The 13,434-nt window shown below is 39.2% G+C and overlaps 1 protein-coding gene across 2 annotated transcripts in view; it reads right to left on the minus strand.

Annotated features, from left to right (window-relative positions):
• Positions 1 to 502: 502 nt before the first annotated feature.
• Positions 503 to 13,434, minus strand: part of EFEMP1 (EGF-like fibulin extracellular matrix protein 1) — a 59,541-nt gene continuing 46,609 nt past the window's right edge. For both annotated transcript variants that reach the window (XM_016222151.2, XM_016222153.2), the window contains exons 8-11: positions 13,282 to 13,401; positions 6,636 to 6,759; positions 6,356 to 6,551; positions 503 to 1,127 (exon numbers count right to left, since the gene is read on the minus strand). In XM_016222151.2, the coding sequence (XP_016077637.1) occupies positions 966 to 1,127; positions 6,356 to 6,551; positions 6,636 to 6,759; positions 13,282 to 13,401 (602 nt within the window). In that variant the 3' untranslated portion in view covers positions 503 to 965. The remainder of the gene's footprint in view (positions 1,128 to 6,355; positions 6,552 to 6,635; positions 6,760 to 13,281; positions 13,402 to 13,434) is intronic.

Raw genomic sequence — 13,434 nt, forward strand, 5'->3', positions numbered from 1 at the left:
TCATGAGGGTGAAAGCCTCATTAATGGGATTGGTGCTCTTATAAAAGGGACCTCAGAGAGCTCTCCCTCTCTCTTTCTACCATGATAGGTTATGAGTCTGCAACCCAGAAGAGGGATCCTACCAGAACCTGACCATGCTGGCACCCTGGTCTTGGGCTGCCAGTTTTTCAGACTATGAAAAGCAAATTTCTGTTCTTTGTAAGCCACCCAGTCTATAATTTGTCCTAACATCTCAAACTAAGATACTGCGTTTGCTTTTTCAGGTCAACTCCAATGTGGTTTAGAAAGAATTTGTTTTCTTATCTCCTTCCCATAGATTTCTCAATAATTTTACAGGGGATACCTTCTTTATTTTGAGAATTTTTCTTACTGTGTTTTTACATTCATAATCAAAAGTTTGTGACAAAAATTAAAATATCCTATAATAATGATTTATTACTGTGTTATAAGCAACCATGTTAAGACTGATCATGAAAATAAACACAAATGTGGTAGATCCTCATTTTCTAAAGAAATATATCTTTATTGACTTTTTCCATTTTCTTACAAAGCAGTTAAAAAAACCTCATTCTTGAACTTGCTATTCAATGTTATGATGGGTGCCTCCTAATGAGACTGTCAGTGGAGCTGTAGTAAGTTTCCTTAAGCACCACAGAAGATAATCATTGCTTGGTCCCACTTTTACAGAAAAGAATCCAAGTTTCACCGGATAGAGTATGCTTAGCTCTCTTGCAGAAGACCAGTTTAGTGGATTAATGTCTAATTTACATATAGTAATAAAGGCAAACTTTGAATCTTTACAGATTAAATGCCCACTTTATACCATGGTGTAATTGTTTGAATTATTGGTGAGTGTACAGTATATAGATGTAGATGTACTAGGTATGTCTATAAATAAAATAGTGCTTTAAGGTAACAATATTCTTTGGCTGATTTAAATGCCTCTAGTGGACTCTTTTAAAAGACTAAAATGAAAATGGCCCCACTATTATTGTCAATCTTAACACTGAGCTTGTGCGGAAGGTTCCTATACTGTTGACTGTCAGCATCTCCAGGTCCACAATATATTCTCTTGGTCCTGTTAGCGACTTCACCAGCACCAGCATTGCACTTACAGGACTTGTTTGCTAAAATAAGAGAAAAAAAGAGGAAGGGAAAAATAATTTTTCTTGGATTGAAGTTTCTATTCTTTTGTGAGTATACCTCCTAAAAGAATTAGGGGAAGAATTTTAAAGGTGGGATAAAAGTCACTTCTTAGTCCCTTCTTAGCTCCAACCCATCTTGGTTCTTATCCCTTGTCCACATATAATTAGTTCGAAGTCACAGGAGCCTCCTTTTTTCTATGTTTTCTATTTGTCCCTCTGTTAATGTTCTCTTCACTTTTATTGAGTATTATCGGGCTTTATAGAGACTGGATTTCAGGTGAGAATCTGATAATTTTTGAACTGGTGAACAAAGTTGTCATCTTTCACTTCTCAAAATTTATATTCCAGTAGATGAAGATACATATAAATGGTTGATTTTAATAGAATGTGGCAAATGCTAATTTATATGAGGAAATGCAAGGTATGTATGCAGAAACATAAAGGTATATATACACATAGGGAAAAGGAAGAGGGTCCCTCAAAAACAGAGGGAAGGCTTTTGAATGACTGAGGAGAGTCACCCAAGACAAATGGAAATTTTGTAAAGAAGAATGTTCAGAAGAACTGGATGCAATTTCATTTTGATAAAGAATGTGGTGGGTGCTGAAGAGTGGAGGGAAATGAGGTTGGAGGGGCAGGTAAATAAATGTGTGAATCTCAATACCAAGAGGAGGGAAGGGGTACAGATAGTAGATTAAGATTTAGTAGTCACTTCAGTGGGTGCATCAAACCAAGGGAGAGAATATATAGGTGATAAGCCTGGGTCTGACAGAGGCCAACATTTAAGGAGTGGGCAGAGGAGAAGCATTGAAGGAAGCTGCTAAGAAATAGATGATTAAGTGGAAAACAAATGAGTGACCAGCAGTGTCTAATTGAGTAGGAGAGGTTGAGGATGACTGGAACTGAAAAATACCCTCCTGGAGTTAGCAGTATGGATGTTGGTGTTGGCTTTTTGCCAGAACAATGTCAGTAGATTGACAGAAGTGAAACCCTGTCTCTGGAAAACTTGAGGGAGATGTAGGAAAAAGGATACATAGACTTAAATTTATAGGGAATGGGATGCAAAGTTCAGGTAATTCATGCCTGTTGGCCTCAGTGGTTTCAGAAGATTAGGAGGTGAGGTCACTTACTAAAAATGATTGGCATAAGGATTTAAAGAGTGTGGGGACATTTGAAATCAGGAGCTGAAGAGAAGAAACAAAAGAAAGTAATAGGATTGTTGAGCATACTGAAGATGTATCTGAAGTTGAAGACTTATAGTATTTCCAATCTGCGCTGACAAACTGGGTATTAAAATACATATGGATTATGAGATTGATCCAGGTTTCTGGTCAGGGAGTTGAGGTGTTGGTGATAGAGTAGTTCAATGGTTCACTGAACAGTTGACTGACTGGAAGAAAGTTGAGGGTGAGGTGTCAGGGAGCTAGCATCACTTTGAGGGTGAAGAGAAGATAGAGTGGAAGTGAGGGCACAAGGGAGCAGGAGAGTCAGTCATTGAGTATGTCACTGGAGGCTAAAATTCTGATATGAAATTGTTCTGAATGATAACAAAGTCCAGTGTGTGGCCATGGAGTTGGTGGCAGAGTGGCATGAAGCTGAACATCATGGGGGACGAGATGGACAGGGAATTGTATGCTAAGATACTGGACAGGCGCCCAAATCAGCTTACCAAAAGGAAAATTCTTCATAATCTAGCTTCTCTTTATCCCAGGTCCCCTTCTTTTCTGAGTGATCTCACCCACTCCCTATATACTCTCCATGAGTTATTTCATCCATAGGTATAGCTTCAATTATCATGTATTTGTCAGTGACTTGAAAGTCTGTACTTTGAATTCTAAGCTCCCATTTCCAACATTACTCATCTCTACTTGGATATCTCATGGGGACCAGGACTCAGTATGTCCAAACTCCTCACCTTCTTCTCTACACTGGCTCCTTCTGCCCTGTCTTAGTAAATGCCATCATCATTTACTGTTGCTCACAACAGAAATTTGGAGGTTATTCTTGTTGCCACCTTTTCCTCCACCTATCCATAGCACATGGGTCAACAAGTCACGTAGTTCTTCCTACATCTTCAAAGTCTGTTCACTTCCTTTGGACTCATTGCTACAACCCTAGTCTCCCATTTCTTGAACTACTTACTGGTTTCTCCATTTCCATTCTTGCTCCACTCCAATCCATGTTCTACAGTGTAGCCACACATGTTTTTAACATGAAAATCTGATAGGGATGCCTCTGCTTGAAACCTTTAATATGGTCTGTAAGGCATTGTGTGATCTAGGCCTTGTTCATCTCTCCAGGCTCCTCTCAAGCCACTCTGCCTACAGCATTTGGAGTTCCAGACCAACTGGTTTTGTTTTTATTCCTTACATTTGCTGGTCTCTAATTTCTAGTTTTCAGCTTAAATAAACTTCTAAGAGGCTCACAGACCACTCCTGTCTTGGTTAGGGGTTGGCTTGTTATGCACTCATGAGCAACTTACAATGCTCAGTTGTAACATTCAGCAAACGTATGAGCACTTGTTTGATGCCTTGACTGTCAGCTACACTGGGGCAGGAACTGGCTTAGTTTTATTCACTGTTAGGTCTCTAGGACCTAGAATGGTGCTTGCCCCTTGTAATTCATTAAAAAATATTTTTTGAGCACGTGCATTATGCCAGAGACCATTCTATGTGCTGTGCACAGAAAAGAGAACAGACAGCTAAAGTCTCTGCTTTCATTCCACTCACCCTGTTGTGGGTGACACAGACAAATGAATACTATGCAAGTGCTGGTAAGGGCTTTGAAGAAAAGTAAGGCTCAGTAAGGGAGGATAGATATGGGGCAAGATGGGAGGAGGATGGTATTATGTAGTACTTCTTTACAACATGTCCCCTTTTCTAGGGAAGAAGGTTTTCTCAGTATTCTCCCCAAAGGAATATAAATAAAATCCTATATACCACAGACCCTCTCAAGGCTCAGGTCCAGTCTCATGACCATCAAGAAACATTCTTTGCCCATTCCAGCCCATATTAATTTTTGATGTCTTGGACCACAAATTTAAACTCAAAAATTTTCCCTTCTTTTTTCATAGATGTTAACTTTTACCACATAGTGATATTTAAAGCTCTTTGAAATAAGGAACTATGTATTATGTGCACCTAGCATGGAGCTGAGCATGCAGTAGATGCTTAATTAAGGTCTGCTAATTGATTCTTATGCATTCAATACACTCCTTACAAGTGGAATTTCAGTAGAGAAATTTTCTAGGATTTGATCCAACTAATTTTTGAATTATGTGATAAGAAATAGTCTTGAAATGTCTTTTTATTTTAAATAGTTTTTGTTTCAAATGACTTAATACTATTTAACTCTCTTATGATAAAAATTGGCAATGGTTTAGATCATTCATGAGAAAAAAGGAATTTACTTGAGCAAAACACTAAGTATATTTGAAAATATCAAGTCGATAAATGCACTGATATGAATCATAAAACTTTTAAAGTGCCATGTTTATTGCAAGGAAAAAAACATGCTGGACCTTTACTTCACTGTTTGTTGATTCTGCTAGGAAATTTTATTTTCTTAAATTATAGCTAAGAGTTCAAAATGGAAAATTATTTTTAAAGAAGATTTTTAGATGAACCTATTTTATTGCCATGGGTTACAAACAATGTCATTTGTTTGGGCTAGAATTATTACATTGGTATTATCTGAACTGTGTGAAATTCATTTAGAGTAAACTTCTTACATTATCTACTCTACCTCAAATTTAAAGCATCAAATGTCACAGAAGTTTATTCTTAGCTATTAGGAAAAAGAATAGTAATAGATTGTATTTTGGGTTTGTTTTTTCTCTTCAGAAGTTGGTCATGAGAAATTAATCATTTCTAATTTACTGGCAAAGAAACAGAATCACATAATTCTGGAACTGGAAGGGAACTTAAATAGCAAAGAACAGTGTAAAAGTGCAAACATTAAAAATCTGTAAACTTGACCACAAGGATGAATTTCCCAATTTACTTTTCATATTCTCAGACTAAAATATTGACTTTAAAATTTGATTAAAAATGAAGAGTGCCCAAAGGAGTTTTGAGAAAATTGGAATTGGATGAATGACATCCTTAGCGTGAAACAGTTACCGTAACCCTGTAAACTGCTTGGTGGGGTGCCATCATTTTCACATAAAGTTGTGAGCCGTATTTAAAATATGTCAGAATTTTAACCTAAAATGAACTTGCTGAGATTTTGCCGGGGGACTGAAAGGCTGAGGCACTGGAATCAGGGAGATATACTTGGAATCTGTTGGAGGGATTGGGGAAGTGCTAAGAGCAAGTGCAAAGGAAGAGAGACAGAGGCATGGGGAAGCAAAATAACCCAGGAGCCTGGCCTGTGTGGCTCATCGGTTGAGCATCACGGTTCAATTCCTGGTCAGGGCACATCCCCAGGGTTATGTGCTCAATCTCCCCCAAAGTAGGGGGCATGCAGGAGGCAGCCGATCAATGACTCTCTCATCATTGATGTTTCTGTCTGTCTCTTTCCCTCTCCCTTCCTCTTTCTGAAATCATTAGACATTTTTAAAAGGAAATAACCCAGGAGACATTGAAGAAAGAAATGGTGGAACTCAGAAAAAGATTTCATACAGGAAACGAAAGAAAGGGAAAACAACAATGGTGACCTCAAATTTTCTGCCTGGAGGTTTGCAAGAGTGGTACAACTATTGACACATACATTGCAGGGGGTTGGGATCACTTCTTAGAGACTTCCGAGCTTTAGTTTTGTAAAAATATAAATACTCCTGTGAATGTAACAATAAGGAATTCATGGTTTTTGAAAAGCTCTCCAGGAATTATTTTTTATGGGTACAATTAAATAACTGTCACTAATTTATGGTATCTATTTGGTGTGTATGCATGTATGTATATAGGCTTGTGTTTTGATGATCACACACAATTCCATTAGAATCTACAATTTATCTGAATGACTTTAGAGAAGCTACTTAATCTCAACGAGTCTCACTTTCTCTTCTGTAAAAAATGGAGATATATATTTAATATCTTACAGTGTTACCAAGAGGATTGAATGCAGTAATGCACACAGGCAGGCCTTACACAATGCCTGCACATAAACACTTTAAATGTTAGCTTTCCTTCCATGTGAATACTACCAAACAACAACAACAAGAAACCTGAAACCTTCTCAACAGCTAAGGCTGCCCTCAGGATACTTACTCTTAGGTAGAATTCTCCATTTTCATTTCCAGATTTAATCTGAAAAGTATTGATAGTGTTGGCATAAACGGTTGTAGCCTGTATCTGGAAGATGTCTGATGGCACAGACCTATCAGATCGGATGCTCATATATTTGTAGACTATGGACTGGGGGAGTTCTCGGCACACTGCATTTGTGACTGTGCAGATACATCGGCTGCAAAGGCAAACAAAAATATTCAACAGTTTGGCTTGGTAAAATTAGAAAATTCTCACTTTCTGAAGTTTTGATTTTTCTTACTTCTCTGATGCTAGAATGTAGGGATCCTGACAAGGATTTCGTGGGTAACAACGGAAGCCTCCATGATAATTCCAACACATTTCATCTTCCCGACATTCATTTGTGGTCTCACACTCATTTATATCTGTAGAGACATAGGGTCAAAGAGTTTACTGATCTAAGTAAATTGTATAAGTGGCAGATTCAGGTTTGCAAGGAAAGGGGAGTTTGGGAATCTGGACTGCATTTAATTTGATTTTAGACACAGGACTGGATGAGACTTGAGTTCATTGCATTTAATTCAGCATATACACAGCTGAGCCATTGTAAATTGATATGTGTCATTTCATGATATTTTATCAAGCACCTATTGTTCATGTGCTGAATTCAAATCCAACTGCTAGCCATTGATCCTGCTTATGTAAAAGTGAAAGACAGCACTTCTTGCCATCCGATTATAATTTAGTTAGGAATATAGAAACGGCAACAGTTAATTATAAAATAAAATGGAATTAAATACGAGATTGATAAGTGCAGTGGAAGATTAGAAGCAGAATTGACAAATTCTGCCTGGGGAACTAGGGAAGGCTGAGCGAAGGAGGAGGCATCTCAACTTGGCCTTTAAGAGTGGTGGTTGGGTGGGATTTTCATGGCTGGGGTAGGAAGGGCCTTCCAGGCTGAGAAAGCAGCAAGCTAAAACTATGGGGAGGGCAGTTTACTTCTCAGAAGCTTTGGAGAAATGTAGAGGCTAGAGGTGTGGTTTCTATAAATGATAACATGCTGGTGGATAGTTGATGCTCTGGGAGTGGGTTATACTCTCCAGAGGAAGCACAGCTCAAGAATGGAGCTGTGAAGTGTTCCACCTTGTAGAACAAAGCTATTTAAAGACAGTATGGAGGCTGGACAACAAGATAGCGGCATAGGTAACAGCGATACCTGCCGCCTCCCACAACCACATCAAAATTACAACTAAAATACAGAACAACCATCGTTCAGAACCTCCTGAAATCTAGCTGAACAGAAGTCCTACAATAAGGAAATTGAAGAAGCGACGAGACTGGTAAGAGGGGCAGAATCTGGACTGAATGGAGGAGCCATGGCTGTGGTCCTACACCCAAGTGCAGTGGTTTAAACCCTGGAAGGATATCTTGACTATGGAAGTTTCCCAGAGGAGCAAGGGGTCCCAGCCCCACATCAAGCCCCCCAGCCCAGGGTTCCAGTGCTGGGGAGAGAAGTCCCCACAACTTCAGGCTGTAAAAACCAGCAGGGATTGTGGCTGAGTGACACAGAGCCTGCCGGACATTCCTCTTAAAGGGCCGGAGCTTGGACTTACTTAGAGGCACTCCCTCTGAGCTCCAGAGCTGGGCAGCCGCTTAAAAATAACTTGAGACATCTGGCAAGGAACTAAGTTGCTTGGAATCAGGGTGAGAGCTGGAGGGGCAGCTTTCTCACAGACAGAAGAGCTGGCAGAGGCCATTGCTCCTTTGACAAGCACTCCCTCCACAGAGCTGGCAGGCAGGCAGGCACCTTTTCTGAATCTCCATCAACTGACTCACACCTTTCACTCTGCCCTGGTGATTCCTAGAGACTCCGCCTCTTCCTATTTGCAAGCTCATCCAAGCCATTTCCAGTGGCTTTTCTACCCAAGTGGACCCCTCTAGCTTCATGCTTAGGACTTTCCTAAAATCTCTCAAACAAGCAGCAACTGGCTCAGCATGACCCATACCTCTTGATAAGTGGCCCCAGGCCTGGCACTAGTGGCAGCCTGCATTGGATGATAGCTTGGCCTCTTCTGGACACTTCCAAGCCCAGCACAAGTAGCAGCCATCTAGGGATTGCTGTATAGCTCATGTTGGGTGCCCCTGAGCAGGGCATAAGCAGAGGCTGATTTTGTACCTCCTGGGAGGCCCCAGGGACAGTGCACCCAGTGGTCAGTTTTGACCATGCTGGATTACAACCCTACTTTGAGGGACACACTCAAGGGGTGCACTTGGTGAACACCAAAGCTACACTGAAGTCAATCCTGCTCCATAGGGGTGTCTCCAGCACAGCAGCTCTTTGGCTGTAGTTGCAGCTGGTCCTCATAGCCCATTGGCCCTTGGGGTCAAATCCTCCCAGTGATGCCAATAGCAACCAAGGCTCAACTACAACAGGACAGTGCACACAGCCCACACAGGGGAGCACCTAGAAGGCAGCTCAGGTGACTGGGGAGGCTGAGCCACGGGACTGTACAGGACACCTACTACACAAAGCCACTCTACAAATTCCAGAAGACATAGCAGCTCTACCTAATACATAGAAACAAACACCTGGAAGCAGCCAAAATGTGGAGGCAAAGAAACATATCACAAATGAAAGAACAAAAGAAATCTCCAGAAAAAGAACTAAATGAAATAGAGCCAAGCAAGCTACTAGATACAGAGTTCAAAACAATGGTTATAAGGATGCTCAAGGATCGTAGTAAGACTATTAAGGAAACTAGTGAGATCATCACTGACATAATAAAGAGCCAGTCAGAAACAAAGCCTACACTAAATGAAAGGAAGAATAATTTACAAGGAATCAGCAGTAGAGTAGAGGATGCTGAGAATCAAATCAGCAATTTGGAACATGAGGAAACAAAAAACACCCAACCAGAAGAGCAAAAAGAAAAAAGGATCCAGAAATATGAAGATAACGTATGGAGTCTCTGGGACAACTTCAAGCAGCCCAACATTCACATTATGGGAGTGCCAGAAGGGGAAGAAAGAGAGCAAGAAATTGAAAACCTATTTGAAAAAATAATTACAGAACACTTCCCCTACCTGGGGAAAGAAAAAGACTTATAAGTCCAGGAAGCACAGAGAGTTCCAAACAAGAGGAACCTAAAGAGGCCCACACCAAGACACATCATAATTAAAATGCTAAAGTTTAAATACAAAGAGAGAATCTTAAAAGCAGCAAAAGAAAAGCATTTAGATACCTACCAGGGAGTACTCATACAACTCTCAGCTGATTTCTCAACAGAAACTTTGCAGGCCAGGAGAGAGTGGCAAGAAATATTCAAAGTGATGAAAAGCATGAACCTACAACCAAGATTGCTCTACCCAGCAAAGCTATCATTTAGAACTGAAGGTCAGATAAAGAGCTTCACAGATAAGAAAAAGCTAAAAGAGTTCATCACCATCAAACCAGTACTACATGAAATGTTGAAGGGTTTCCTTTAAGAAGAGGCTAATGAACAAAAGAAACTGACAAACAAAATAGACCCAAAGACATTGAAGCATGCAACAGACTGTCATATCTCAAAGAGAAGAGGGAAGAGGGTTGGGGGATGGGAAGAGATTAACCAAAGAAGTTATATGCATATATGCACAACCCATGGACATGGACAATAACAGGGTGAAGGCCTGGGGACGGGGTGGAAGTGAGGTGGAGCAGGTCAATGGGGGGAAAAAATGGGATACCTGTAATACTTTCAACAATAAAGATAAATTAAAAACAACCACACAACCCATAACCCTAAACCTAGATAAAAACCCCTAATTCTGATAGCTAAGGAAAAGAAAAGAAAAAAAGACAGTGTGGAAGAAGAGGAACTGAGGAAGGGGCTTTCAAAAGTGAGAAGCAACCCTGGAAAAGGCAGTACAAGAAAATCAGAGGGAGTTGTGGACAGGTCAGGCTGCACAAAGGCTGATTTTAGATTTAGGAATTAGGAGCACCCAGGTAACATCTGAGAGAAGAGTTTCACAAGAGAGCCATTACATTAATGATAACAACAACAATTATATTAATATCCACATTCCTAACTATGTCTATTTCCTTTTGCATTTGAATAGTGATTTAGATTTTATCCAATACAAGCCTCTTTTGAATCATTCTTTCTCCAGTTGGATATTTTCATTTGTTATTTACTCATTCCATGAGTAATTTATTGAATCCTTGCTGCAAGCCAGGCATGGGCTGGTTGCTGGGATATGACCTTTCTCCTCTCTGAATTCTACCTCTTCTTCTTTTTGGACCTTTATTGCTTTCTGCTTTCCATTATTGAAAGGCGCATGTTTGTCTTCACCCTTCTAATTGCTTGTAAACTCCCTAAGGGCAAGGGCTATCAAACACATCTTTATGTCACCTAGATATTATCTTCATCACCTAGAATCAATGCAATGGGGCACCAGAATTTTTAAGAACTATTGAATTGAACTAAATTATCCCTCACAAACCACATGGAGATAGGTGAGAAAGATATTATCTCTATTTGACATGTGGAGAAAAAAAAAATAAGGGTTAAATAGCTGACCCAAATTCATACAGTTAGTGATAGGCAACTTTCCACTGTAAGGTACTGCATCCTCTAGTGAGAGTAATTCCATGCCTTGTCTTTTGTGGAGACAGAGAGAGAGAAAACAACAACTTTCTTTTAGTTTCCAAACTGGCTAAAGCTATCTGGATCCCAAAAGATCTTAATCATTCTGGAAGGTTTTCCAGAAATTATTAATAGTGTTAAAATATTTGATGAGTGTATCTATGTGTATGTGTATTCTCTCTCTGCCTCTATTTTTCTGACTTCCTCTCTCCCACCCTTCCCACCCCATTTTTAGTTTTGCAAGACCATGGGAATGAGAAAAGTTATTTCACACTCAAAATAAGCCTTTTGGAGGAATGTAAGAATTCAAACTCTTTCAGTTTTACCTTAGTCTGTGAATGAAGTTGGGAAGGGATGATTTCAGTGGGGGAAACCAATGGCTTTGTACTTTAAAAGAATGTCTCTTACACACACACACACACACACACACACACACACACACACACACACGTTTTGGCTTAGCCAAACATTCTGAAGCTGTATATCTTCAAGATATAACCTTCATCTTGCCATGGCTGTGTAGCTCAGTTGGTTAGAGCATCCTCTCATACACCACGGTTGGAGGTTCGATCTCCAATCAGGGCACATATAAGAAGCAACCAATGAATGCATAAATAAGTAGAACAATAAATCTCTCTCTCTCTTTCTCTCTAAAATCAATCAATAATAAAAAGAGATATAACATTCATGAATCCCCTATTTGAAATTTCAGTGCGTTTTCACCTTTAATTATAACAATTAATGTTTCCAGATATACAGACTAGGCAGGTATGATTCCACTGTACATTAATTTGCTTTGTCTTTTGCTGAGTACCAAATCCATTTACAGTGAGAAACACACAAACATTTGTATGAAGGACTCCAGGGAAATTGGTTAAAATGTCCCACTGGCTAACATTTTCCAGCCTGTAATATTCATGTTAAAAGTCTCAATTAGGGTTCAGAAAGCAAAACCATTGGAATGCAATGTTTTTCCATAATTAACATTACAGAGTCTTTAGTAATCTGGAAAGGGGTATAAAGATGTTCACTGTGTAGTGAATGACATTCTAATTGTGCTCATATTTGGTGGCTGGGATCTAGTTGAATAATCATATACCTAGTAATAAATTCCAGGTCAATGGGTGTTCCTCTGAGTTAATATTTTTCTGTAAAATCATGATATAGACTGATAATCCCCAGTGTCTCCTTAATCTTTTCCTTTCTTAACAAGATTTCCCTGCCCTGTGTGCCCTGTCTCAATTCTGATTAAAAAGGACTTTTTAGAGAAGATTTGCCACCTGTAATTTATGTTGTTAGGTAAATTTCACAAAAACATCTTGATTTATATAGGGTTTATACTTTACAAATAATTTTTATGTATATTATTCCATTTCCCTCCCCCAACTCCCTTTTCCAAATGAGAAAGCTGAGACTCAGAGGAGTTTGATAATCTGTTCAAGATTGTACCAATAGACTGCAACACAGAACTCAAACAGATTCTCTGTCTTCAAGTTCAGTCATTTTTTTCATTCTCTCATTGCTTTCTGTAAGTGTGTTTGTACTAGCTCTTCCAGAATTATCTACATTTTTGGTTTTATCTGAGCAGCCTTTTCACTGTTGAAGAAATTTCAAGTTACATGCAGCATTGATGGTAGGGAGAAGAGGGTGCATATTTTCAGATCTTCTGGAGGGACTCTGATTGAAATCATACCATGTAGAGAGCTACTTCTTCTACCTATGTGTATGTGTGAAGATCACCTGCATGCTCATTTTAAAACTGGGCCCAAGGACATTAGCTATTTTGAATCAATAGTTTTTTGCCAAAGAATTCAAGCATATTTAATATATGCATGAAGCTGATTTTCTCAGCATCTAAACTACTACTCTATTTTAATCTTGGTGTTTTAGAGAACCAAGACTGGTTTAAGGTATGCTTAATCCACATATAAAGTTTATGCTCTGTACTTAGACTCATGATGAAGTATTTTAATAATAGAATCTTTTCTGGTGGATGCTTAGAAGACGTATATCATGGAGATTATGTAGGCTATATAGAAGGGATATCAGTATTTCATTAAAATTATTTATATTTTAAGAAAGAAAAACAGTTACTTTAAATTTCAAGAAAAGTAGGTATTAACAGTAAATACCCTCTTTTTGTGTGTGTGAATACCCTCTTTATGAGATGTGCATATTTCATAATGAACAGGGGGGAAGAAAGAGCTCAAATTGTATATTCAGGGTGGAAAAAATGAAAAGCCTATGGTAGAGAATCTTATAATTCCTCCCTGCTTTTCCTGGTTAAACTCAACATAGCAGATACAAAAACAGTAAACTTACCCTGACATGTTCTACCTCTCACCACTTGGTATCCCTGGGGGCACATACACGAGAATTTCCCAGGCTCATTGACACATTGATATTGACACAGGTAACTTGAGGTTCTGCATTCATCAATGTCTGTTGAATCAGAGAAGAGCAAGGACATAGAAT

Source organism: Miniopterus natalensis, chromosome 13 (genome assembly GCF_054644295.1).
Source record: "Miniopterus natalensis isolate mMinNat1 chromosome 13, mMinNat1.hap1, whole genome shotgun sequence".
Classification (NCBI taxonomy): domain Eukaryota; kingdom Metazoa; phylum Chordata; class Mammalia; order Chiroptera; family Miniopteridae; genus Miniopterus; species Miniopterus natalensis.